Genomic DNA, 26,214 nt, shown 5'->3' with positions numbered 1-26,214 from the left:
GGGGTATTCTCTTGTTTTATGTGGGTAATTTAAGGGTTAATAGTGTTATTATTAATAAACTTGTTGAACCTTTTACTTGTGTTTGTCCTTTGTCCACCTTGCAAATAAGGACACCGGGGTAAAACCTTGGAGTAAGCAAACTGGTCGAAAGTATCTGAGAATTAACAGGTACTACAAAGCTGTGGAGGCCAAATCACTGAATATATTTAAGAAGGAAATAGATAGCTATCTAGACTCTAAAGGTATCAAGGAGTTTGGGGAGAGCGCAGGAGTATGGAGTTGAGGTGGATGGTCAGCCATGAGCATATTGAATAGTGAAGCAGGCTCAAAGGGTTGAATGGCCCACTTCTGCTTTTATTTTCTGTGTTTCCCCCTCAGAGCCTCCCTCTCCTCCAGAGTGTCTCCCTCCCTCAGTGTCCACCCCCTCCCTCCCCCTTCCTCCCCCTTCCTCCCCCCTCCCCTGAATGGTAAGACCTCATGGTGTAGGGGGTAATATATTAGCCTAGATAAAAAGATTGATTCGGTGGGGAGGTGGTATTGTCACTGGTATAGTAATCCAGAGCCCCAGGGTAATGTTCTGGAGACCTGGTTCAAATCCCACCTTGACAGATGATGGAATTTGAATTCAATATCATGAAAATCTGGAATTAGCAGTCCCATGACCGTGAAGTCATTGTCGATTGTCATAAAAATCCATCTGGTTGAGTAATGTCCTTTAGGGAAGGAAATCTACCATGCTTACTTGTTCAGACCTACATGTGACTCCAGACCCACAGCAATGTGGTTGATTCTTAAGTGGCCTCTTAAATGGCAGAAAGTGGGATAAATGGAGGCCAAGTAGCCTACTCCTGCTCTGACTGTTTTTCCCTCTGTCATGTTGTAGGCGGCACAGTGGTTAGCACTGCTGCCTCACAGCGTCAGGGACCTGGATTCAATTCTGATCTATGTGGAGTTTGTATGTTCTCCCCGTGTCTGCGTGGGTTTCCTCCAGGTGCTCCAGTTTCCTCCCACAGTCCAAAGATGTGCAGATTAGGTTGATTGACCATTCTAAATTGCCCCTTAGTGTCAGTGGGATTAGCAGGGTAAATGTGTGGGGTTACAGGAATAGGGCCTGAGTGGAATGGTTGTCAGTGCGGGCTCAATGGGCCGAATGGCCGCTTTCTGCACCGTAGGGATTCTATGAATCACAGTACTCTCAGTTTCTTGTTCAATTCTCTAACCTGCTGCAGTTTATTCTCCCTGGTGACTGATGATGTTGTTAACAGTAATTCTCTGATTGGATGCAGCACCGTCAATGGAAAGTTGATTTTGACATGGAACTCAACTTGTCCAGGACTCTTCTACCCGGAGACTGATGATGCACTGGCTCTTTCTATTCTAATTGGACACTGATATCCCAGTGAACCAATCAGTGTGGAGGAATCTGAGTTTAATGCAGATAGCACTGGGGTGCAGAGGGACACGCTGGGAAAAACAGAGGCTATGAACAGGATAGAGAAAGAGCAGGATTGGTACTGAGCACAGAATTCCTCACAAACTCTTCATCCAAGGCAACAATGCTGAGGTTAATTCTATTGACCCTTCTCTGTGGAGGGGTCTCTGCAGGTGAGTAATGGGATCTGAGAGCGCCTCAGTGTCTAGGTACTGGCACAGTGATTAGAACTGCTGTCTCACAGCAGCACCAGGGGCCTGGGTTCAATTCCGGCCTTGTGTGGAGTTTGCACGTTCTCCCCGTGTCTGTCTGGGTTTCCTCCAGGTGCTCTGGTTTTTTCCCACTCTCCAAAGGTGTGCTGGTTAGGTTGATTGGTCATGATCAATGCGCAGGGTTATGGGAAGACAGTAAGGGACTGGGCCAAGGGAGAGTGCTCTTTCAGAGGGTTGGTGCAGACTTGATGGGCCAAATGGTCTTCAGTACTGTAGGGATTCAATTAACCCTCAATCTGTGGGTAATGGGGTCAGGGATGATCCCTGTACCAGATTGGGTGAGGGGAGAAAGAGAGCGGTAAGAGGGGAATTGCATGGGGAAGTGGGTCTAAGAATCAAGGACACTGATCTGGAGAGGGAGAGAGTGCAGGGGGCCCTGAGGGTTAGGGTGATGAGTCTACAGAGGGGTAGATAGTTTGGAGGTCTCAGGGTTCGTGGCACGAGGCTGGAGAGTGAGCGAGAAATGGTGCTGAGGGCTAAGGTTTAGTGAGACGAGGCTGGAGAATGAGTTCAGACAGAGAAACACAGCGAGAGGAGAGCCTCGATCCTCTTTCACCAGCCGGTTAACCCCTGGCTGATCCACCTTTGCTGTGACCCTCAATATGAAGCTATCAATAGACAGAGAAACAGATTTAACATTCTTAACAGGCGGCACGGTGGCACAGAGGTTAGCACTGCTGCCTCACAGCGTCTGGGACCCGGGTTCAATTCCTGGTTTGGGTTACTGTCTGTGTGGAGTTTGCACATTCTCCCCATGTCTGTGTGGGTTTCCTCCGGGTGCTCCAGTTTCCCCCAACAGTCCAAAGTTGTGCGGGTTAGGTGGATTGGCCATGCTAAATTGCCCCTTAGTGTCAGGGGGACTAGCTAGGGTAAATGCATGGGGTTATGGGGATAGGGCCTGGGTGGGATTGTGGTCGGTGCAGACGCAATGGGCCTCTTTCTGCACTGTAGGGATTCTATGATTCTGATCAAAATCATCAAGCTGAAACATTCTCTGTTTCTCACTCTATAGAAACTGGGCGGAGTATTTCCAGCATTTTTTATTTTCAATTCAGTTTTCCTACTGATTCAGTATTTTGTTTTATAAAAGTCTTTCTCAATTTGAAAGCTTTAACTAACCCCAAAAATCCACAGCTTTACGAAGAGAATGTTCTAGATTTCCACCACCATTTATGTGAAAAACTGTTTCCTGATTTCCCTCCTGAATGGCCGAGGTTTCATTTTGAGATGATGTCCTTTGTTCATGTTTCTCCCACCAGAGGGAGCAGTTTCTCTGTCTCTAAACCCTTTCTGTTCATTGTAAATTAATTGAGTGTTCAATTGTGTTCAGGCAGTGGGTATTAATCAGGAATTCACTTGTGATCCGATCAATCGGGGTAAATTCACACTCTGTTGTTGGGTTGGGGGGTTCGTGTTTGTCTCTGTCAATAAAAAATTGTAAACAGGTAAAGATTACAACAACAACTTGTATTTATATAGCCCCTTCAACACAATAAAATGTCCTGTGGAGATTCACAGGAACATTCCAGCACGAGCTGCGACAGTGAGCTGCATAAGGAGATATTAGGCCAGAATAACAAATATTTGGTCAGAGGTAGTGGTTAAGGATTGTCTGAGGCAGAGAGGGGGAGAGGTTTAAGGGAGGGAATTCCAGACGGTTTGGGTCCAGGCAGCTGAAGAGCTGGTGAACAATGGCGGGGCGATTAAAATCGGAGTTGCTGAGGAGACAACATTACAGGAGCGGAGTTAGATTGGAGGGTTGTGGGGGTGGAGGAGAGGGAGGAGTGAGGCCATGGAGGGATTTGAAAACAAGGAGAGAGTTTTCACATGAAGACGTTGCAGGTTAGGTTGATTGGCCATGCTAAATTGCCCCTTAGAGTTCGGGGGATTAGCAGGGTAAATGGATGGGGCCTGGGTGGGATTGTGGTCGGTGCAGACTTAGTGGGCCGGGACCCAATCTTTAAAGTAAAGTTTATTTAGGCTTACATTAACACTGCAACGAAGTTACTGTGAAAATCCCCCAGTCACCACACTCCGGCACCTGTTCGGGTACACTGAGGGAGAATTTAGCATGGCCAATGCACCTAATCAGCACATCTGTCAGACTGTGGGAGGAAACTGGAGCACCCGGAGGAAACCCATGCAGATACGGGGAGAATGTGCAAACTCCGCACAGTGACCCAAGCCGGAATCGAACCTGTATCCCTGGTGCTGTGAGGCAGCAGTGCTAACCAGCGTGCCATCGTGCCGCCCCTGTCAGCATCTGTCAGCAACTCTCGAGGTGACGGGTCCGGGTTCAGATTCAGGCTGCTGAGTTTTGGATGACCTCCAGTGTACTGAGGTTAGAAGGTGGGAATGTGTTGGAACAGTCGGCTCTGGAGGTAATGGAGACAGGAGTGAGGGTTTCAGCAGCCGATGAGCTGAGACAGGGTGAGGTCGGGTGATGTTAGAGGTGGAACTGGATGGTACAGTTCCATTATTCACCGCTTGGGTGAACTGGTAGTATTTACAGGGGGCTGTGTGTTGAGTTGGGGTTTATTTACAGGGGGCTCTGTATTGTGTTGGGGTTTATTTACAGGGGCTGTGTGTTGTGTTGGGGTTTATTTACAGGGGCTGTGTGTTGTGTTGGGGTTTATTTACAGGGGGCTGTGTGTTGTGTTGGGGTTTATTTACAGGGGCTGTGTGTTGTGTTGGGGTTTATTTACAGGGGCTGTGTGTTGTGTTGGGGTTTATTTACAGGGGGCTGTGTGTTGTGTTGGGGTTTTTTTACAGGGGCTCTGTGTTGTGTTGGGGTTTATTTACAGGGGGCTCTGTGTTGTGTTGGGGTTTATTTACAGGGGCTGTGTTGTGTTGGGGTTTATCTACAGGGGGCTGTGTGTTGTGTGTGCGATTTATTTACAGGGGGCTGTGTGTTGTGTTGGTGTTTATTTACAGGGGCTGTGTGTTGTGTTGGGGTTTATTTACAGGGGCCTGTGTGTTGTGTTGGGGTTTATTTACAGGGGGCTGTGTGTTGTGTTGGGGTTTATTTACAGGGGCTCTGTGGTGTATTGGGGTTTATTTACAGGGGGCTGTGTGTTGTGTTGGGGTTTATTTACAGGGGGCTGTGTGTTGTGTTGGGGTTTATTTACAGGGGGCTGTGTGTTGTGTTGGGGTTTATTTACAGGGGGCTGTATGTTGTGTTGGGGTTTATTTACAGGGGGCTGTGTGTTGTGTTGGGGTTTATTTACAGGGGGCTGTGTGTTGTGTTGGGGTTTATTTACAGGGGCTCTGTGGTGTATTGGGGTTTATTTACAGGGGGCTGTGTGTTGTGTTGGGGTTTATTTACAGGGGGCTGTGTGTTGTGTTGGGGTTTATTTACAGGGGGCTGTATGTTGTGTTGGGGTTTATTTACAGGGGGCTGTATGTTGTGTTGGGGTTTATTTACAGGGGGCTGTATGTTGTGTTGGGGTTTATTTACAGGGGGCTGTGTGTTGTGTTGGGGTTTATTTACAGGGGGCTGTGTGTTGTGTTGGGGTTTATTTACAGGGGGCTGTGTGTTGTGTTGGGGTTTATTTACAGGGGGCTGTGTTGTGTTGTGGTTTATTTACAGGGGGTTCTGTCTGTTGTGTTGGGGTTTATTTACAGGGGGCTGTGTGTTGTGTTGGGGTTTATTTCCAGGGGCTGTGTGTTGTGTTGGGGTTTATTTACAGGGGGCTCTGTGTTGTGTTGGGGTTTATTTACAGGGGGCTGTGTGTTGTGTTGGTGTTTATTTTCAGGGGGCTGTGTGTTGTGTTGGGGGTTATTTCCAGGGGCTGTGTGTTGTGTTGGGGTTTATCTACAGAGGGCTGTGTGTTGTGTTGGGGTTTATTTACGGGGGCTGTGTGTTGTGTTGGGGTTTATCTACAGGGGGCTGTGTGTTGCGTTGGGGTTTATTGACAGGGGGCTGTGTGTTGTGTTGGGGTTTATTGACAGGGGGCTGTGTGTTGTGTTGGGGTGTATTTACAGGGGGCTGTGTGTTGTGTTGGGGTTTATTTACAGGGGGCTCTGTGTTGTGTTGGGGTGTATTTACAGGGGGCTGTGTGTTGTGTTGGGGTTTATTTTCAGGGGGCTGTGTGTTGTGTTGGGGTGTATTTACAGGGGGCTGTGTGTTGTGTTGGGGTTTATTTACAGGGGGCTGTGTGTTGTGTTGGGGTTTATTTACAGGGGGCTGTGTGGTGGGTGGTGGCTGGAGGGTTCAGTGTGGGGACAGTGATGTTGGGAAGCTGTTCTCTGGGTTGTGTTGGGTTGAGGGAGCCGCTCAGTGGGAGAGACAGACTGATCCTGCACCGGGGCTGCTGGTGATGAAGCGGAGTGAGGAGAGACAGGGAGAGCTGGCTGTGTCTCTGCTCCTTTCTCTGTGTGTGTGTGTGTGGTTGGGGGGGGGGGGGGGGGTGGTGTAGGGGTTGGGGTGGGGCGGGTGTGTGTGTGTGGGTGGGGGGGGTGTCGGGGTTTGGGAGGGGTGGGTGTGTGTGTGTCGGGGTTGGGGAGGGGTGGGGGTTGGGGTGTGTGTGGGGCTGTGTGTCGGGGTTGGGGAGGGGTGGGGGTTGGGGTGTGTGTGGGGCTGTGTGTCGGGGTTGGGGAGGGGTGGGGGTTGGGGTGTGTGTGGGGCTGTGTGTCGGGATTGGGGAGGGGTGGGGGTTGGGGTGTGTGTGGGGCTGTGTGTCGGGGTTGGGGAGGGGTGGGGTTGGGGTGTGTGTGGGGCTGTGTGTCGGGGTTGGGGAGGGGTGGGGGTGTGTGGGGGTGGGGGTTGGAGAGGGGTGGGGGTCTGTGTGTCGGGGTTGGGGAGGGGTGGGGGTGTGTGGGGGTGGGGATTGGAGAGGGGTGGGGGTGTGTGTGTGTGTGGGGGGGTGTGTGTAGGGGTTGGGGTGTGTGTAGGAGTTGGGTAGGGGTGGGGTTTGTGTGTGGGGGTGGGTGTAGGGGTTGGGGTGTGTGTGGGGGTTGGGGTGTGTGTGGGGGTGGGTGTAGGGGTGGGGTGCGTGTGTGGGGGTGGGTGTAGGGGTGGGGTGCGTGTGTGGGGGTGTGTGTAGGGGTGGGGTGTGTGTGTGGGGGTGTGTGTAGGGGTGGGGTGTGTGTGTGGTGGTGGGGTGTGTGTGTGGGGGTGTGTGTAGGGGTGGGGTGTGTGTGTGGGTGTGTGTAGGGGTGGGGGGTGTCTGTGGGGGTGGGTGTAGGGGTGGGGTTGGGGTGTGTGTAGGGGTGGGGTGTGTGTGTGGGGGTGGGTATAGGGGGTGGGGTGTGTGTGTAGGGGTGGGTGTAGGGGGTGGGGTGTGTGTGTAGGGGTGGGTGTAGGGGTTGGGGTGTGTGTAGGGGTTGGGTAGGGGGTGGGGTGTGTGTGTGGGGGTGGGTGTAGGGGTTGGGGTGTGTGTGGGGGGGTGTGTCGGGGTTGGTGTGGGGGTGTGTGTAGGGGTGGGGGGTGTGTGTGGGGGTGGGGTGTGTGTGGGGGGGTGGGTGTAGGGGGTGGGGTGTGGGGGTGGGTGTAGGGGGTGGGGTGTGTGTGTGGGGGTGAGTGTAGGGGTTGGGGTGTGTGTGGGGGGGTGTGTCGGCGTTGGTGTGGGGGTGTGTGTAGGGGTTGGTGTGGGGGTGTGTGTCGGGGTTGGGGGTGTGTGTGTGTGTGTGGGGGTGTGTGTAGGGGTTGGGGTGTGGGGGTGTGTGTAGGGGTGTGGGGGTGTGTGTAGGGGTTGGGGTGTGGGGGTGTGTGTAGGGGTTGGGGGTGTGTGTGTGTGTGGGGGTGTGTGTAGGGGGTGGGGGGTGTGTGTGTGTGTGGGGCTGTGTGTAGGGGTTGGGGGGGTGGGGGGTGTGTGTCGGGGTTGGTGTGGGGGTGTGTGTAGGGGTTGGGGTGTGTGTAGGGGTTGGGGAGGGATGTGGGGGTGTGTGTAGGGGTTGGGGTGTGTGTAGGGGTTGGGGTGTGTGTGGGGGTGTGTGTAGGGGGTGGGGTGTGTGTGGGGGTGGGTGTAGGGGTTGGGGTGTGTGTGGGGGTGGGTGTAGGGGTTGGGGTGTGTGTGTACGGGGTGGGGTGTGTGTGGGGCTGTGTGTGTGTGTGGCGCTGTGTGTAGGGGTTGGGGTGGGGGAGGGGTGGGGGTGTGTGGGGGTGGGTGTAGGGGTTGGGGTGTGTGTGTAGGGGGTGGGGTGTGTGTGTAGGGGGTGGGGTGTGTGTGTAGGGGGTGGGGTGTGTGTGGGGGTGGGGGTGTGTGTGTGTAGGGGTTGGTGTGGGGGTGGGGGAGGGGTGGGGGGAGGGGTGGGGGTGTGTGGGGGTGGGTGTAGGGGTTGGGGTGTGTGTGTGGGGGTGGGTGTAGGGGTTGGGGTGTGGGTGTAGGGGTTGGGGTGTGTGTGGGGGTTGGGGTGTGTGTGGGGGTTGGGGTGTGTGTGGGGGTGGGTGTAGGGGGTGGGGTGTGGGTGTAGGGGTTGGGGTGTGTGTGGGGGTTGGGGTGTGTGTGGGGGTTGGGGTGTGTGTGGGGGTGGGTGTAGGGGGTGGGTGTAGGGGGTGGGTGTAGGGGGTGGGGTGTGGGTGTAGGGGTTGGGGTGTGTGTGGGGGTTGGGGTGTGTGTGGGGGTTGGGGTGTGTGTGGGGGTTGGGGTTGGTGTGGGGGTGTGTGTAGGGGGTGGGGTGTGTGTGGGGGGTGGGGGGTGTTTGTAGGGGTGGTGTAGGGGTGGGTGTGTGTGTGTCGGGGTTGGGGAGGGATGTGGGGGTGATTTGAGTTCCTGTCCTGATCTCTCTGTGTTTTCCAGGCTCTCACTCTCTCCGGTATTTCTACACATCAATGACCCCGATTTCCGGTGTGCCGGAGTTTGTGTCCATTGGTTATGTGGACGAGCTGGTGATTGATGAATATAACAGTAACACCCAGAGGGATGTTCCCCGGCAGCGCTGGATGGCGGACAGTGTGGGAGCGGATTACTGGGACCGGGAGACACAGAAGCGGCGCAGGGCGCGGAGCAGACGGGAAAAGTCAATATTCAGATTCTCTCGGAGCGGACCAATCAGAGCGGCGGTGAGTGTCCATCTCCCCCCCCCCCCCACTGAGCCCCGGCTCCTCTTAAACCTGATTGGCTGGCGGGAGTGGGGCGGGGCTTCAATCCGCTGTTTTCTATTGGCTGTCTCAGTCTGTTGGTGGGCGGGGTTTCCTGTCCCTGTCTGTGATTGGCTGTCTGTGTGATTGACAGGGATCCACATCAATCAGCGGATGTATGGCTGTGAGCTGCGGGATGACGGCAGCACCCGGGGATTTAATCAGCACGGCTGGGACGGGAAAGACTTCCTCAGCTTCGATACGGAGCGGAGCGTGTGGGTCACCCCGGTCCCGTGGGGGCTGATCACCAAGGAGAAGTGGGATGGTATTCCGGGATTCAATCAGCGGAAGAAGGGTTACCTGGAGGGAACCTGCATCGAGTGGCTGAAAAAATACCTGCAGTACGGACAGAGTCAACTGAGACCCGGTGAGTGAGCGCGGGGCCGGGGGTCCGCTCCCCGCGGGGCCGGGGCTCCGCTCCCCGCGGGGCCGTGGATCCGCGGGTCCGGGGCCGGGGGTCCGCTCCCCGCGGGGCCGGGGGTCCGCTCCCCGCGGGGCCGGGGCTCCGCTCCCCCCGGGTCCGGGGCTCCGCTCCCCCCGGGTCCGGGGCTCCGCTCCCCCCGGGTCCGGGGTTCCGCTCCCCGCGGGGCCGGGGGTCCGCTCCCCGCGGGGCCGGGGATCCGCTCCCCGGGGGTCCGGGTCCGGGGTCCGGGTCCGGGGGGTTCGCTCCCCGCGGGGCCGGGTCCGGGGGATCCGCTCCCCGGGAGTCCGGGTCCGGGGCTCCGCTCCCCGGGAGTCCGGGTCCGGGGCTCCGCTCCCCGCGGGGCCGGGTCCGGGGGTCCGCTCCCCGGGGGTCCGGGTCCGGGGCTCCGCTCCCCGCGGGGCCGGGGGGTCCGGTGTCCGGGTCCGGGGGGTTTATTCCGTTGTGCCGGGTCTCTCTGCTCCTGTTTTAATCTGTGTCTCTCTCAGTTGCTCCCACCGTCTCCTTCACCCGGCTGGGTGACAGTAAGAAGCTCTCCTGTGCGGCCACTGGATTCTACCCTCAGTCTATCGAGCTGAAACTGCGCCGAGGTCAGGCAGCTGCCGATGAATATTCCAGTGGGGTCCGCCCCAACCACGATGGCACTTACCAGATGGAAAAACAGACCGACTTTGAACCGAGCGACCCGGCCAAGTTCTCCTGTGTGGTGGATCATGCCGGGCTGAGCCAGACATTGGTGGTGTTTTATGGTAAGACCATCTCCCCATGTGTGAGGATCCAGTCTGTCTGGGAGACAGGGTCAGTGCTGAGCCCTGTGAAGGAGTTCATTGTATCTCAGTGGGACTCATATCCAGGATATTCATTGACTTCCCAGTATTTTCATATATTACCATGTGATTGGTCTTTGTGCTGTATGGTGTTCCTGACCCCTGTTATGTGACTCTCTTTCCCCTCAGAACCAAAACCTGCCTCCATGCTCCCAGTTATTATTGGCATTGTCATTGCTGTCCTGGTGCTTGTCGCTCTCGCTGTTGTGGGTGTCGTCCTGTACAGAAAGAAAGGTAGGAAATGGACAACTGGTGGGGAGGGTTGCGATCTTTCAACTTCAGGAACTACAAGGAATGGCACAACTTCACAAAGTTAAATAGTTGCATTTGGAGAGATATAGTGATATTGAATCATTGGATTGGTTGGAGAAGTAATGGATTCGCCCAGATAAGCATCTTTCTACAAACATAGAGCATCCGTTGTATGAATTGGAAGTTTAAGTTCATCTTGGAGGGTATGACCTGGTGGGCATGGCGGCTCGATGATCAGGAATTAAAGATACTCAGAAATAAGATCAGGAAAATGATAGAGAGGGTGGTGTAACCTTAATGATTATGGATAAAATCAGAGAGGATATAATGAGAGATAGGCAGGGAGTGGAGTCATTCTGAGTAGAATGAAAAAATGGAAAAGGATTTAAGACTGGACTGGGAGCTGTGCATTGACACTGGTACAGCTGTTGCGATTAGACAGGTTGCAAAGACGGTGGGTGTGAGAGGTTTGTTCTTTCATAGAGATTAGGAAAAGCAGGTACGCACATATCAGACAGACTGAATTTCTCAAATGTTTGTGGCATAGTTTTCCAATACAAATCCTAGAACCAAGCATATCAGGTTTAGTAATGAGACAGATAAAATTAACAATCTAACAGCACTTGAACATTGATCTAATAGTGATCATAATATGATTGGGTTCATACAGTGCTGAAAGGGAGAAACAGCAAAGAGTCGCGTTTTGGGTAAGGCTGACTTCAATGGAATGCGACAGAGATCGTCCACAACAATCCAGTCCATGCTGGCTCTCTGATCAGCTGAAAAGATTTATGGTGCGATTTTCTGACCATGTTCGCCCCAAGGCTGGAAATTCCCGCTAGAGGTCAACGGACGTTTGCATGGTCCACTGAATTTTCTGTCCTGTCCACTACGATTCCTGTGGTGGGTGGCACAGGAAAATTTAACCCTTGGTGTTCGCTAATCCATAGACTCTCATCCTTTCCTCTCAACACACTTTAGGCTCAGGGGTCTATAATTCCCTGCTTTCCCTCTCTCCCCTTAATGGCACACTAATCTGAGTAAATCTGGGAATGGATAAAAAGACACAAGATCGGGAGATGGTGCTGAAAAAGGAATTTCTTGTGATTCATAGAACCAGCCTTCAGTGGCAGTGAATTCCACAGGTTCATTGGGGCAAGTATAGATTGAGCATTAGAAACATAGAAAATAAGAGCAGGAGGAGGCCATTTGTCCCTTCGAGCCTGCTCCACCATTCATTACAATCATGTCTGATCATCCAACTCAATAGCCTAATCCTGCTTTTTCCCCATAATCTTTGATCCCATTCACCCCAAGTGCTATATCCAGCCGCCTCTTGATTACATTCAACGTTTTGGCATCAACTACTTCCTGTGGTAATGAGTTCCACAGGCTCAGCACTCTTTAGAACCATAGAAAATTACAGCTCAGAAACAGGCCTTTTGGCCCTTCTTGTCTGTGCCAAACCATTTTTTTCCTAGTCCCACTGACCTTCACTTGGACCATATCCCTCCACACCCCTCTCATCCATCAACCCGTCCAAGTTTTTATTAAATGTTAAAAGCATTTACCACTTTATCCGGCAGCTCATTCCACACTCCCACCACTCTCTGCGTGAAGAAGCCCGCCCTAATATTCCCTTTAAACTTTTCTCCTTGCACCCTTAACCCATGGGTTCTTTGGGTAAAGAAATGTCTCCTCACCTCTGTCTAAATGGTCTACCCTGAATCCTCAGATTGTGACCCCTGGTTCTGGACTACCCCACCATCGGGAATATCCTCCCTGCATCTACCCTGTCTAGTCCTGTTAGAATTTTATAAGTCTTGAGATCCCCCCCCCCCCCCTCATTCATCTGAACTCCAGTGAAAATAATCCTAACCTAGACATTTCTCCTCATACATCAGTCCCGCCATCCCTGGAATCAGCCTGGTAAGCCTTCGCTGCAGTCCCTCGAGCAAAAACATCCTTCCTCAGAAAAGAAGAGCAAAACTACACACAATACTCGAGCTGTGGCCTCACCAAGGCCCTGTATAATCGCAACAACACAACCCTACCCCTGTACTCAACCTCTTGCAATGAAGGTCAACATGCCATTTGCCTTCTTTACCGCCTGCTGCACCTGCATGCTTATCTTCAGTGACTGGTGCACAAGAACACCCAGGTCTCGCTGCACACTGCCCTCTCCCAATTTACAGCCATTCAGGTAGTAATCTGCCCTCTTGTTTTTGTTTCCAAAGTGAATAACCAATTTAGACTCCTAAAAAAACAAAAGCTCCACTTGCCAAAAATGGTAGTCATGAACAATTCAACAGACAACATAAAAGAAAAAGATACAAAAAATTGCACAGACCCTGGTAAATGGGAAACATACAAAAAAAGCAGATTTTTTGCTTCATGGGATGTGGCAAGGCCAGAATTTATTGCCCATCCCTAATTATTCTTGCAGTGAGTGGCTTGCTAGGCCATTTCAAGAGCAGTTGCTAAGAGTCATGTAGGTCTGACCAGGTAAGGATGGCAGATTTCCTTCCCTAAAGGACATTATGAACCAGATGGGTTTTTACAATAACTAATAGCTGCCATGGTGGGATTTGGACCAGTGTCTCCACAGCATTCACCTGGACCTCTGGATTACTACTTCAGTGATGTTACCACTGCCAACCTTCCCAGAAAGTTACAAAAATAGATATGAAAAGAAATTTGTGTGGGATATCAAAATCAACACAAGAAATAGATCAGGGGAAAGAAGATAGAAACACCGTGGGCCCTTTGAAATCTGATGTATATTGTCAATGGGAATACAAAATGGGGGACATATCAGTATTTACTGTAGAGGAAGAGATCAATGTGTCAATAAATTAATATTGTCTGTGACAGGGACTCAACACAATTCTCATTAATATTAATGACATTGGATGGTGACTAAACCCCAAGACCAGATAAGAGCAACGTTCTAATCGCAGTCTCCAAAGTTTACCCAATTGGGTAACCGTTCCTTTAGTTTGGAAAATTTATACCCCTCTCCCTGCACTATTGAGAAAGGAGAGGGGAAAAGCAGGGAATTATAGACCCATTATCCTATCATGAGTGTCAGGAAATGATGAGAATCTAGCATTAAAGATAGGGTGACTGAGCACTGTAAATCTTTTCAGCTGATCAGAGAGACAGCATGGATTTGTAAAGGGAGCTCATGTCAAATGACCCTGAGTGAAGTGTTTGAAGAGGTGATTAATGTAAGTGAACAGGTGAATTTTATTCCTATGAGAAAACATTTGATCAAGTCTCTTGAGAGGATATTAAATAAAGCTGAAACTCATGAAATTAGAGGTCAATTAATGACCTTGTTTCCCTAGAACCCTGGTGAAAGACACTCAAACTCTCAAATTTTTGCACAAAAAGTCTCCTTTATTGCGCCGACCCAAGTTACCACAAAATTACACCTGGCATCAAACTTCATTACACACAAAATAACTAAACTCTCTCCTACTCCGTTATAAGCATTCAAAAGTTATCAAAACTTCACAAAATATTCAAACTCACAGCTTGGACTTAAGAGATATAACTCGCAGTTTTGAGAGAGAAGTTTTATCCAAGTGTGTATCTGAACATTCGCGCTCCACCAGCTAGTTTCTTTCATGGCCTCAATTTCCTTCTGATTGTCCTTGCCTGTTGTATAATATTAATATATATTTGGTGAGCCTTGGCTAGCTTTTTTATCACCCTTTGTAGGAGAAATCCAATATTGGTTTTGTATTTTCAGAAGATTTCCCTCGGATTTATTTGATTTTTTTCAGTAATGCTAAGAGAGGTTTCTACCAGCTCAATCTTCTAGCTGAGATTTGGGACTTTAAGCAGAGGGTGGACATTTGAATAGGGCTTCCTATTCTCGTCTGGTCTTTTGCCTCATCTGTTTCCAGATCTTAATCCAAATACTATTGCAGCACTATTTATTTTCTTTCAGAATATGATCCTAGTTTTTGACATGTTTTGTTTGTTCAGTTAATCCCTTTGTCATAGCTATCATTATAACCCTAAATCTCCAATAGTCACAGCTTAAAATTTTTGTCTCCTATTAGCATACACTTGCTAACTTCCCTTTAAAAGCTCAATTAACCCAATATAGGTAAATCATAGCTCCAATGATTGTTTTTATGCCTGGTTAACAAATTGTAGAGGAAACGTCTCCATTATCATTGTTGTTCTTGACCATTCTTTCCCAGTTCATTAACAGTGAACAAATGGTGTATTTTATTCCTCTTCTAACCTTTTAACTTCCATCCCATAACCCCAGATAACTCCTCACTAAACCTAATTCAAAATACAACTACATACATTGAATAAGCAACTGTGCAGAGTTGGATCTATAGGAAATGTTTGCATCTTGCCAATTAGTTTACATGATTTCTGAGTAAGCTGAAGGGGCATAGTTCCTTCCTTTCCCGTTCTGTAACACCGCACTGTCCATTTCCCCCCTTCTTTTGTTTGGGTGCATAGGGCCTCTTGGGGTTCTTTGCAGTATAAGTGAGGGTTTGAGCTGCTGCTCCTTGCCCCGTACACTGTTTTGATGGATGTGAATGAGGTTGACTGTTCCAGTGCATGCTCATCACGCGGAGGATTATCCCAGGGTCGTCCCTGCCCCCATACTTACAGGCTCATCCTTCATGCCTCTCTAATCTGTAGCCTAGTCCAACAAGCTCCTCTGAGCTGACAGTAGAGACTTCAATTTGTCACTGTCTCCATCTAGCCCTCGATCCTCGAGTGCACATCATACCTCTTTGTGCTGAGAGTTGCAACTTTAACTTGCCTGTCTCCCTCTATCACTTTGGTCAGTTAATTTCTGTGTTTGAGTTGTGCAAGACCTTCACAGCAGCCTGTACGTCATTACACCTCTGCTCATTACACCTCTGCTCTATCTCCACAATCCTCCAGTTATCTGCTTCTCGCTCTCGCACTCTATCTGCTTTCTCAAACTGCTTCTGCAACTGACTGATACGTAACTCATGACTTTCATTCCATTGCTCAGTCCAAAGTTGTGTGGGTTAGGTTGATTGGCCGTGCTAAATTGCCCCTTAGTGTCCTGGGATGCGTAGATTAGAGGGATTAGTGGGTAAACATGAGGGTTAGAGGGATTAACAGGTAAATATGTAGGGATACGAGGATAGGGCCCGGGTGGGATTGTTGACGGTGCAGACTTGATGGGCCGAATGGCCTCTTTCTGCACTGTAGGGTTTCTATGGTTTCTAAGGCTTTAACACACCGTGTCAGTTTCCTGTGCTGCAGCACTCAATTGCTGCTTCAGTTTACTGATCTCTTTCTCACGCAACTCCTTCATACAACTTGCTATTGCTGTGGCTTTACTTAACTTGGTGTGTTCCCCTGATCCCTTCCAAGCTTTATATAAAATGTCATAAAATATCCAAACTCATGACTTTGCCTTAGAGATACTACCCGTGGCAAGGCAAACTGATCAGATTCCCTCCTGATGGGTTTTGTTCCAATGTCTCCGCGTTCTGTGCTCAGGGTCTTGCTGCTTCTACAGTGGTTGATCCCAGGTTATGGCTGCCAATATCCCTGTCTCTTCATGTAGAGATCCTGCTGGCACTGATGATGCTTCCAATCACATACACTCCGGACAGGCACTAATAAATCACTGTATTTTTGGTCACGAACACTGAAAAGTCGTGCCTCTGTCAGGGGTGGTAATTCTCTCAGGAACACAACACTGTCAGTTCAAAGCATAGTAACGGCCACTGTCCAATCAGTTCCCATGCTTGTTCCATGGCTCTACATCCTGTTCTTTGCTGCTTCCGCAGGCCTTAGCCTGATGCAGGCGAACTGTCAGGCTTTGCTGGTGTCTTTATGAATACCCATCAGGCTGCAACCTTGTTAGGAAATTGGCAGGAAACAGATAACCTACACATCTTGGGATATTAAGAGACAATTTAGCATGGCCAATCCACTTAACCTGCGCATTTTTGGACTGTGGGAGACAGCTGGAGAACCCGGAGGAAACCCACACAGACATGGGGAGAATGTGCAAACTCTACAGTCACCCAAGGCTAGAGTTGAACCCAGTTCCCTGGCACTGTGAAGCAGCAGTGCTTGCCACTGTGCTGCCCACAGGGATCTGGGCCTCAACCATTCACACTAACTTTGATAATTGTCGCTGCAACAAAGATGAGTGTCATTGGAGACATTGTAGATGGAAGTATACAATTAAACTCTGGCACAAGTATTTCAGTGTAGACAGTGGAGGTTTGAAGAAATTTGGGGAGCCAGGTGCAAAGATTATTAAAATACCATGAACAGAGAAAATAATCTCAAAGATGAATGGAATAAGAATATAAAAGCTCGGAGCAGGAGTCGGCAGATCAGACCCTGAAGCCTGCTACACCATTCAATAGCCTCAACTCCACTGTTCTACTAGTTCTCCATAACCCTTCAACCCATTACTAATTAAAAATCTGTCTATCTTCTCAAATATCCCGGCATCCACTGCACTCCAATCCATTGAGAGAAGTGGTTTCTCCTCATCTGTTTTAAATTTATTCTTTATTCTAAAACTATGACCTCCTGTCCTGTTGCCCCATAAGAGGTTCACCTACGTCAAACTATCAATCCCTTTTAGCACCTCCTCTCATTCTTCTAAACTCTAAAGAGTATAGAAATCATAGAAACCCTACAGTACAGAAAGAGGCCATTCGGCCCATCGAGTCTGCACCGACCACAATCCCACTTAGGCCCTATCCCCATATCCCTACATATTTTACCCGCTAATCCCTCTAATCTACACATCCCAGGACACTAAGGGGCAATTTTAGCATGGCCAATCAACCTAACCCGCACACCTTTGGACTGTGGGAGGAAACCGGAGCACCCGGAGGAAACCCACGCAGACACGAGGAGAATGTGCAAACTCCACACAGTGACCCAAGCCGGGAATCGAACCCAGGTCCCTGGAGCTGTGAAGCAGCAGTGCTAACCATTGTGCTACCGTGCCGCCCATATAGACATATAGGCCTAAACTGTTCAAAATCTCTTCATAATACAAACCCCTCATCTCTGGAATCAATCTAATGAACTTCCTTTGAAATGCCTCCAAGGTAACTACATCCCTCCTCAAGTAAGTGGACTAAAACTGTACACAATATTCTAAATACAGTGTCTCATTAATGCTTTGTATAGTAGCAGCATCACTTCACTACTTTTACAGTTATTTCTTTAGCAATAAAGCCAAGATTCCATTGCCTTCCTTATTACCTGCGTACTAGTTTTCTGCGGTTCATGCACAAGGACACCCAGATCCCTCTGTACCGAAGCACTCAAGTTTCCCATTTAGACAAGAATTTTCCTTTGTATGTTGCCTGCCAAAATGGATAACCTCCCACTTAACCACGTTAAACTACACATAGAACATAGAACAGTACAGCACACAACAGGCCCTTCGCCCACGATGTTGTGCCGACCTTCATCTGAAACCAAGATCAAGCTATCCCACTCCCTACCATCCTGGTGTGCTCCATGTGCCTATCCAATAACCGCTTAAATGTTCCTAAAGTGTCTGACTCCACTATCACTGCAGGCAGTCCATTCCACACCCCAACCACTCTCTGCGTGAAGAACCTACCTCTGATATCCTTCCTATATCTCCCACCATGAACCCTATAGTTATGACCCCTCGTAATAGCTCCATCCACCCGAGGAAATAGTCTTTGACACATGTCAAATTTACCGCATGTACTTAACCTATCCGTATCCATTTGTAAATTTCTTATTTCATTGTCACAACTTACTATCCCACCTATTTTTGTATCATCTGCAAATTTGGCTATGATACCTACTATCCCTGTATCCAAGTCATTAATGTAGATTGTAAATAGTTGACCCCTGAGCACCTAACCCTATGGCACCCCAACAGTTACATCGTGCCAACCACAAATGACTCATTTACCCCGACTCTCTGCTTTCCATTGGTTAGCCAATCCTCTACCCAAGATGATAATTTACCCCTAATCCCATGTGAACAAACCTGGTGTATTAACCTTTTTGTGTAGTATCTTATCAAATGCCTCCTGGAAGTCCAGATACACGACGTCTACCGGATTCCCATTATCCATCCCGCTGGTTACATCTTTGGAAAAAAATTATTAGTCAAACATATTGCTGCTTTTCAATCTGGGGGGGGGGGGGGGGGGGGGGGGGTGGTGGTGAAGACACTTCCGCTTCAAGAAGCTCTGGTTTGACCACACCTGAAATACTGGGATCAGCTCTGGGCTTAACACTATAGGAAGGAGATATTTGTCTTCAAAGGAGTGCAGATTGCCTGAAAGGGTGAGGAGAGATTTTTTTTTAAATTAGGAATATATTCTCTGCAATCTTGAAGTTGAGAAGTAATCTAATGGAAATTTTCAAGATGATAATGAGAATATATGCGGCGAAACAGCTTTCACTGGCTGGGAGTTAGATTGTAGATTAGCCATGATCTCATTAAATGTCAAAACCACCTCTATGACCTGAATAATCTCCTCCCATTATAATGTACTTGTCTTTCTATGTGTGTGATCCTGGCTGGGAGAGAGAAAATGGTTGTGTCTCCTCTCTGAATGTTGTGCTCTGCTCACTAACTGAGAATTCCTTGTTTTACAGCAGGACAGAAGACTGGCTACAATCCAGCAAAGAGTAAGTGTGCCTCAAATCACTGCATCTTCATCTAAGAGCAGGAAACATTACTCTCTCTCTGTACAGTCACTGGTTTATTGCTATCTTCATTGGTATGTGATGTCTCCCTTTTTGTGTGTGTGAGACCTCCATCCTCTTGTGTTTGTATGTGTCAGTCTCTGGCCCCCCTCTATACTTGTGATCCTCTCCGTATCTGTGGCTCACTGTTGATAAAGTTTTATAATGCTTGTTTTTCTGTTTACAGCTTCTGACAAAGCAGAATCCTCATCAAATTCTTCTGCCACTGCCTAAAGGTACGAACATTACTGATCAATAGTGAGCAGATTGTGCACTGGCTTTGAAGCTGTTGTTTCCTGTACACTCACAGGGTGGAATCTGACTGCACTCTCTTTCTCTCTCTGTCTTTATATGTGCATTAAAGACTGGGAGGATTTTCCAGCCCCTCGCAGCATGTTTTTCAGCAATGGAGGCAGCTCACGGTTGGCCACCACTGGGATTTTCTGGTCCCTCCGGTGTCTACACCATTGGCTACCTCTGGAAAATCTCGCCATGGGTTATACAATTTGATGTGGCGTTTGCTACCAAATAAACCTGTTGGACTTTAACCTGGTGTTGTTAGACTCCTTACTGTGTTACACAATTTGACACAGCTTAGGAATTGACCCCCCTGGAGTAGCTGACTTGAGGCATGGATATCTTGGGTAGTTGTGAGGGAGGGGTTGGAAACTCCTCTCATCACATCCAACCTGGGATGTGCCTGCTGTCAGCTGCTCCATGGGGATTTGTATTGCCCCTCCATAGTCATACAGTACAGAAAAAGCCCTTCGGCCCATCGAATCTGCACCAATAGCTACCGGTAAATTCATGTTAATCCTATTTTCATGCACTTGTCCCATATCCTTGAATATTATAATATTTCAAGTGCTCATCCGTATATTTTTTGAAGGTTGTAATATTTACGACCTCCCCTATCTTCCCAGACAGTACATTCCAGATTCCCACAACTGAGTGAAAAAGCTTTTACTCAAATCACCCCCCCCCCCCCAAATCTCCTGCCGCTTGCACTAAAACTGTGCCCCGTCATGATTGACCCCTCAAACCAAAGAGAACAGCTACTCCTTACCCTATCCATACCCCTCGTAATCTTATATACTTCAATCATGTCCCCCCTCAGCCTTCTGTGGTTTAGAGAAAACAATCCAAGCCTATCTAGTCTCTCCTTAAAGCTCAAATGCTCCATTCCAGGCAGCATCCTGGTGAACCCTCTCTGTACCCCCTCAATCAAATCCTTCCCATAGTGAGGTGACCAGAACTCCACACACTACCCCAACTGTGGCCTGACCAATGTTGTGCTTCAACCTTCTCAATCAGTCTCTCAGTGGGAACCTGTCAATGGCTTTGCTAAAATCCATATAAACTACATCAACTGAACTTCCTCATCCTCAAGGCATGACCTCTGACAAAACCATGCTGACTATCCCTAATTAACCCATGCTTTTCCAAATGAATATTAATCATCTCCTTCAGGATTTTCTCCAATAGTTTCCCTACCACTGACTACCACCCCTGAAAAGTGGAACCACATTAGCTATTCCCCGGTCCTCTGGCACTTTCCCTGTCTGGTCTCCCACAGCAGCCTGGGATGCAATTCATCCGGGCCTGGGGATTTGTCCATTTTTAAGACTCCAAAAGCCTGCCATTTCCTATGTCAAACTATGCAAGTTTCTCACAGTCCTTTTTCCTCAATTCTACTTTTCCTGAGTGAAGATGATGAAAAATATTCATTTAACACCCTTCCAGTGTCCTGCAGCTTCACACACACATTGCCCCCTTGGTCTCTAATCGGCCCTACTCCTTCCCTGGTTATCCTCTTCCCTTGGATGCATTTATAGAATGTCTTAAAATTCCCCTAATCTTGCTTGCAAGTCCTTTTCCATGCCCCCTTTTTGCTCCTCTAATTGCTTTATTAAGTTCCTTCTTGAACTTCCTGTATTCCTCTAGGGCTGCAGCTGAATTGCTCCCTTTGGATTTGCTAAAAGCCATTTGTTTCTTACTTATCCAGTCCTGAATTGTCCTAGATATCCAGGCTTCCCTGAACCTATTGCTCTTACACTTCCCCCTATACGGAACATGTTAGTACTCTTCCCAGCTCCTTACTGAATGCCCCCCCCACTGCTCTGCCGTAGACTTGCCCACAAGGAGCTATCCACTGTCAACTTTGGCCAAATCCTGCTTTATTTTAGTAAAATCTGCCTTTCCCCAATCCAAAGTTGACTTTTGCAAGCCAACTTTCTCCTTGTCCATAACAAACTTTAACTGTACCGTGTTGTGGTCACTATTGCTGAGATGCTGCCCCATTGTCACATTGAACCCTTTCAGCTTCATTTCCCCAGAACCAGATCCAACACTATACCATCCTTTGTTGGGCCTTCCGCTTACTGATGCAAGAAACCCTCTAGCTTTAAATCCTTTACACTATGACTATCCCAATTTATGTTGGGGAAGTTGAAATTCCGCAAGATAATTTACCTGATTATTATTCTTACACACATTAGTGAACTATCTTCATATCTACTCTCTTTCCCGCTGACTCTTTGGGGACCTCAAAGAACAAAGAAAATTACAGCACAGGAACAGGCCCTTCAGCCCTCCAAGCCTGCACCGACCATGCTGCCCGACTTAACTAAAACCCCCAACCCTTCCAGGGACCATATCCCTCTATTCCCATCCTATTCATGTATTTGTCAAGACGCCCCTTAAGTCACTACCGTATCCGCTTCCACTACCTCCTCCGGCAATGAGTTCCAGGCACCCACTACTCTGTGGGGGGAAAAAATCTGTCTCGTACATCTCCTTTAAACCTTGCCCCTCGCACCTTTAACCTGTGCCCCCTAGTAATTGACTCTTCCACCCTGGGAAAAAGCTTCTGATTATCCACTCTGTCCATGCCCCTCATAATCTTGTAGACTTCTATCAGGTCTCCCCTCAACCTCCGTCGTTCCAGTGAGAACCTCTTCTCATAGCTAATGCCCTCCATACCAGGCAACATCCTGATAAATCTTTTCTTGTCCCCTCTCAAAGCCTCCACATCCTTCTGGTAGTGTGGCGACCAGAATTGAACACTATATTCCAAGTGCTGCCTAACTAAGGTTCTATAAAGCTGCAACGTGACTTGCCAATTTTTAAACTCCATGCCCTGGCTAATGAAGGCAAGCATGCCGTATGCCGCCTTAACTACCTTCTCTACCTGCATTGCCATTTTCAGTGACCTGTGTACCTGTACACCCAGATCCTTTTGCCTATCAATACTCTTTAGGGTTCTGCCATTTACTGTATATTTCCTATCTGTATTAGACCTTCCAAAATGCATTACCTCACATTTCGTCCAGATTAAACTCCATCTGCCATCTCTCCACCCAAGTCTCCAACCGATCTATATCCTGCTGTATCCTCTGATGGTCCTCATCGCTATCCGCAAATCCACCAACCTGTGTGTCATCCGCAAACTTGCTAATCAAACCAGTTACATTTTCCTCCCAATCATTTATATATATATATATATTACAAACAGCAAAGGTCCCAGCACTGATCCCTGAGGAGCGCCACTTGTCACAGCCCTCCATTCAGAAATGCACCTTTCCACTGCCTCTGTCTTCTTTGACCAAGCCAGTTTTGTATCCACCTTGCCAGCTCACCTCTGATCCCATGCGACTTCACCAATAGTGCACTCCCACTAATGTGGCTGCCCTTTTTTTATATTTCTAACTCCACAGCCTCTTTGAAGACCTTTCCAAAATATCATCACTCCTTATTGCAGTAATTCTTAATTAATAATGCTACATCACCTCCCTTTTACACCCTCCTCTGTCTCGCCTAAAGATCCTAAACCCTGGAATGTTTGAGTTGCCAGTCCTACCCTTCCCACAACCATGTTTCTGTGATGGCAACAATGTCACACTTCCATGTGTCAATCCACGCCTGCAACCCATCCGTCTTACTCCGAGCATTAAAGTAAACACCATCCAACCTTGCCTTACTCTCTTGACACTCAACATAGCTGAATTCTCTCTGCTACAGTAAAGGAAGCAAGTCAACGTGTCTCTATTTTACTAATGTCCTGTGTCCCCTCCCCCTGCCAGACTAGTTTAAACTCCTCCCAACAGCATTAGCAAACCTACCCACAAAAATATTGGCCCCAATGTGGTTCAGGGGCAAACCGTCCCATTTGTACATGTCCCACCTCCCCCAGAAACAGTCCCAGTCATCCAGCAAACTAAAATCCTCCTTTCTGCACCACCTCTTGAGCCATGTATTCATCTGTCCTATTTTCCTTTCTCACTGGAAAAAGAATCCTGTGTTACTGGTTTTTGGAGAGCGATGGGTCTGGTGGAGGGGAGGAGTCTGGGGTTTGTTGTGGGGATTTGTGTGGATTTGCCTCACTCTGTTAACCATCTTTTATTTCTCTTCCTCAGTGACATTCCACGGAGTTCAATCGACCAATGAATGGAGCTGATGAGAGAAACGGGGAGGGTGGGTTTTCATCACTGATGACTATTTCTGAAACTCTGATTGTATCTGCAGGAAGGGGGGGTGATCTGTACATAATGAAATGTGTGCGCTTTGAATAGGGAGTAGCTGATGAATTAAGCTTCAATTTGCACTGTTTGCTGCGCAAACACTGGGAAACTGGGTGGAATTTTCCATTCTGGAGCTACGGTCTCGTGGTGGGACCAAAGATAGGAATGACTTCGCTGAAAAGTTGAACACACAAGATCTTGAGCTGTTCAGCTTATTCATTTTGCATCGGCAAGGAGGATGGCATCTTATGGTGGGACAGGCAAGTGGCCTGACTCTCTCACCTCATAGGCTCTAACAAGTTATTCAGTCCTTCACTCTGCTCCTTGATTATCGTTCCCCCCACCACACAAGTACCCACACGCACACTCGGGTACAGACACGTGTTATCTCCGATACATTCCTCCTCTTTACCCAGCCTTGACAGTGTGTGTGTGTAACAGGCAGCTGATAACTCTGACAGTGCAAAAGCAACACCTGCCAGCCTCAAAGTCCAGGAAGAAGTCAAACTCACCAAGCGCACACTGCTTGTGTACAGTCTTGCTGGTCGATGCTTAATTGGAGAGGGAATAAAATTCCAGAGTGTTGGCCCTTTAATCATTCATGAGATTCCAATGGCATTCCTGACGTAGCTCCGTGGTCTTTAACCCACCATGAAAATGGGGTACACAAGATTCCAAACTAACTTCCCGCCATTGGGAACCTGATTTTTGGTTTTCTGTCAAATCTTTGCTGTTCCACCCGTTACGATTTCTGTTGCTGTTGAGAATGGAAAATTCTGTCCACTGATTCGTACATTGATTTCGTTCTGGGCCTTGTTTGCAATACTGCATTTTAACCGTTAAATCTCATTCATTATTTGTGAGGGGAAGGGGAGAGATTCAATGGAGCAATGATCCAGATCTCCATCTCTGAGCTCCTGGCTGTCAGATGCACAATCGGGGTCTGGAGGCCCAACTGCACTGAGTCCAACTGGTTTTCACTGATAGTCAAGTCCACGGGGCCTCACCTATCCACATGGTGCGGGGCCTTGATTCTGCAGACCTTCAGTAGGTGGTGGGGAGATTGGGGGGGGCGGGTGTTGAAGGGATCTGCTCCATGAGACTGTCCCAGGGAAGAGCCAAGTGTTGATTGTTGGGAGGTCACGGAACATAATCAGATTTATTTTTTTGCTTGAGTAATCGGGGGGTGGGAGGGGGGGTTGGAAAGGGGTGCCTGTTTGTGCTTTGCAAAAGGTGGTTTAATTTGTACTTGCTATTTTGTATTTAAGTTCTAATAAATTAGATTTGGACTCCAATCTGTCTCTGTCTAATGCATCGTATAAATAGGAACATTCAAATCTTCTAACAATCACATTCCCAGGTATCTCAGTGTTTAATATTAAAAGTGTGATTTATTTCAAACTTGTCGGAATGGCAATGAACATCCCGGAAATAGGCTGTAAATCAAATAGGAGAGAGGGAGGAAGTTGAGAAAATTACAGTCATCGGGAAGTGCTTTTGAGAAAATTGGTGGAATTGCAGGCTGATAAAACCCCAGGACATTATGGATTTCATCCGAGGGTCTTGAAAGAAGTGCTTCGTAAGATGGTTGATGCATTGGTTTAAATCTTCCAAAATTCCCCAGGTTCGCAAGTTTCTATTAGATTAGAAAATAACAAATATAACTCCTTTATTCAAAAGGGGAGACAAAGCGAGAAACTACAGGCCAGTTGGTCTAACATTCGTCATGGGGAAAATTTAGAAGCCATGATTGAAAATGTTGTAACCAGACACTTAAATTCAAAACAATCAAGCAGAGTCAACATGGTTTTGTGAAAGGGAAATCCTGTTTAAACAATATTGAAGTTCCATGTAATATGGGTAAAGGGGAATTGGTAGATATACTGTACTTGGATTTCTAGAGACATTTGATAAGGTGCCATATCAAAGGTTATTGTAAATAAAAGCTCATGGTATAGTGGGTAATATATGCATGAATTGCAGATTGGTTAGCTAACGGGAAACAGTTGGTATAAATGGGTCTTTTTCTAGTTATGATGTGGAGATGCCGGCGTTGGACTGGGGTAAACACAGTAAGAAGTTTAACAACACCAGGTTAAAGTCCAACAGGTTTATTTGGTAGCAAAAGCCACACAAGCTTTCGAGGCTCTAAGCCCCTTCTTCAGGTGAGTGGGAATTCTGTTCACAAACAGAATTTATAAAGACACAGACTCAATTTACATGAATAATGGTTGGAATGCGAATACTTACAACTAATCCAGTCTTTAAGAAACAAAACAATGGGAGTGGAGAGAGCATCAAGACAGGCTAAAAAGATGTGTATTGTCTCCAGACAAGACAGCCAGTGAAACTCTGCAGGTCCACGCAACTGTGGGAGTTACAAATATTGTGACATGAACCCAATATCCCGGTTGAGGCCGTCCTTGTGTGTGCGGAACTTGGCTATCAGTTTCTGCTCAGCGACTCTGCGCTGTCGTGTGTCGCGAAGGCCGCCTTGGAGAACGCTTACCCGAATATCAGAGGCCGAATGCCCGTGACCGCTGAAGTGCTCCCCAACAGGAAGAGAACAGTCTTGCCTGGTGATTGTCGAGCGGTGTTCATTCATCCATGAATGAACACCGCTCGACAATCACCAGGCAAGACTGTTCTCTTCCTGTTGGGGAGCACTTCAGCGGT

General features: G+C 48.3%; 2 protein-coding genes across 2 annotated transcripts in view; both read left to right on the top strand.

Annotated features, from left to right (window-relative positions):
• The window catches only part of LOC144497116 (proteasome subunit beta type-8-like), an 811,476-nt gene that overhangs the window by 710,064 nt on the left and 75,198 nt on the right, over nucleotides 1–26,214 (top strand).
• Nucleotides 1,449–24,833, top strand: LOC144497114 (class I histocompatibility antigen, F10 alpha chain-like). The gene is given in 9 exon segments (XM_078217903.1): nucleotides 1,449–1,605; nucleotides 8,445–8,638; nucleotides 8,641–8,707; nucleotides 8,880–9,152; nucleotides 9,695–9,955; nucleotides 10,163–10,267; nucleotides 18,929–18,961; nucleotides 19,206–19,254; nucleotides 23,434–24,833. Coding segments are annotated over 8 exon segments (1,029 nt in total). The 5' UTR covers nucleotides 1,449–1,556; the 3' UTR covers nucleotides 19,253–19,254; nucleotides 23,434–24,833.

This window comes from Mustelus asterias, chromosome 8 (genome assembly GCF_964213995.1).
Source record: "Mustelus asterias chromosome 8, sMusAst1.hap1.1, whole genome shotgun sequence".
Taxonomy (NCBI): Eukaryota; Metazoa; Chordata; class Chondrichthyes; order Carcharhiniformes; family Triakidae; genus Mustelus; species Mustelus asterias.
The sequence above is the reverse complement of the archived record's forward strand: the minus strand, read 5'-3'. Positions and strand labels throughout refer to the sequence as shown.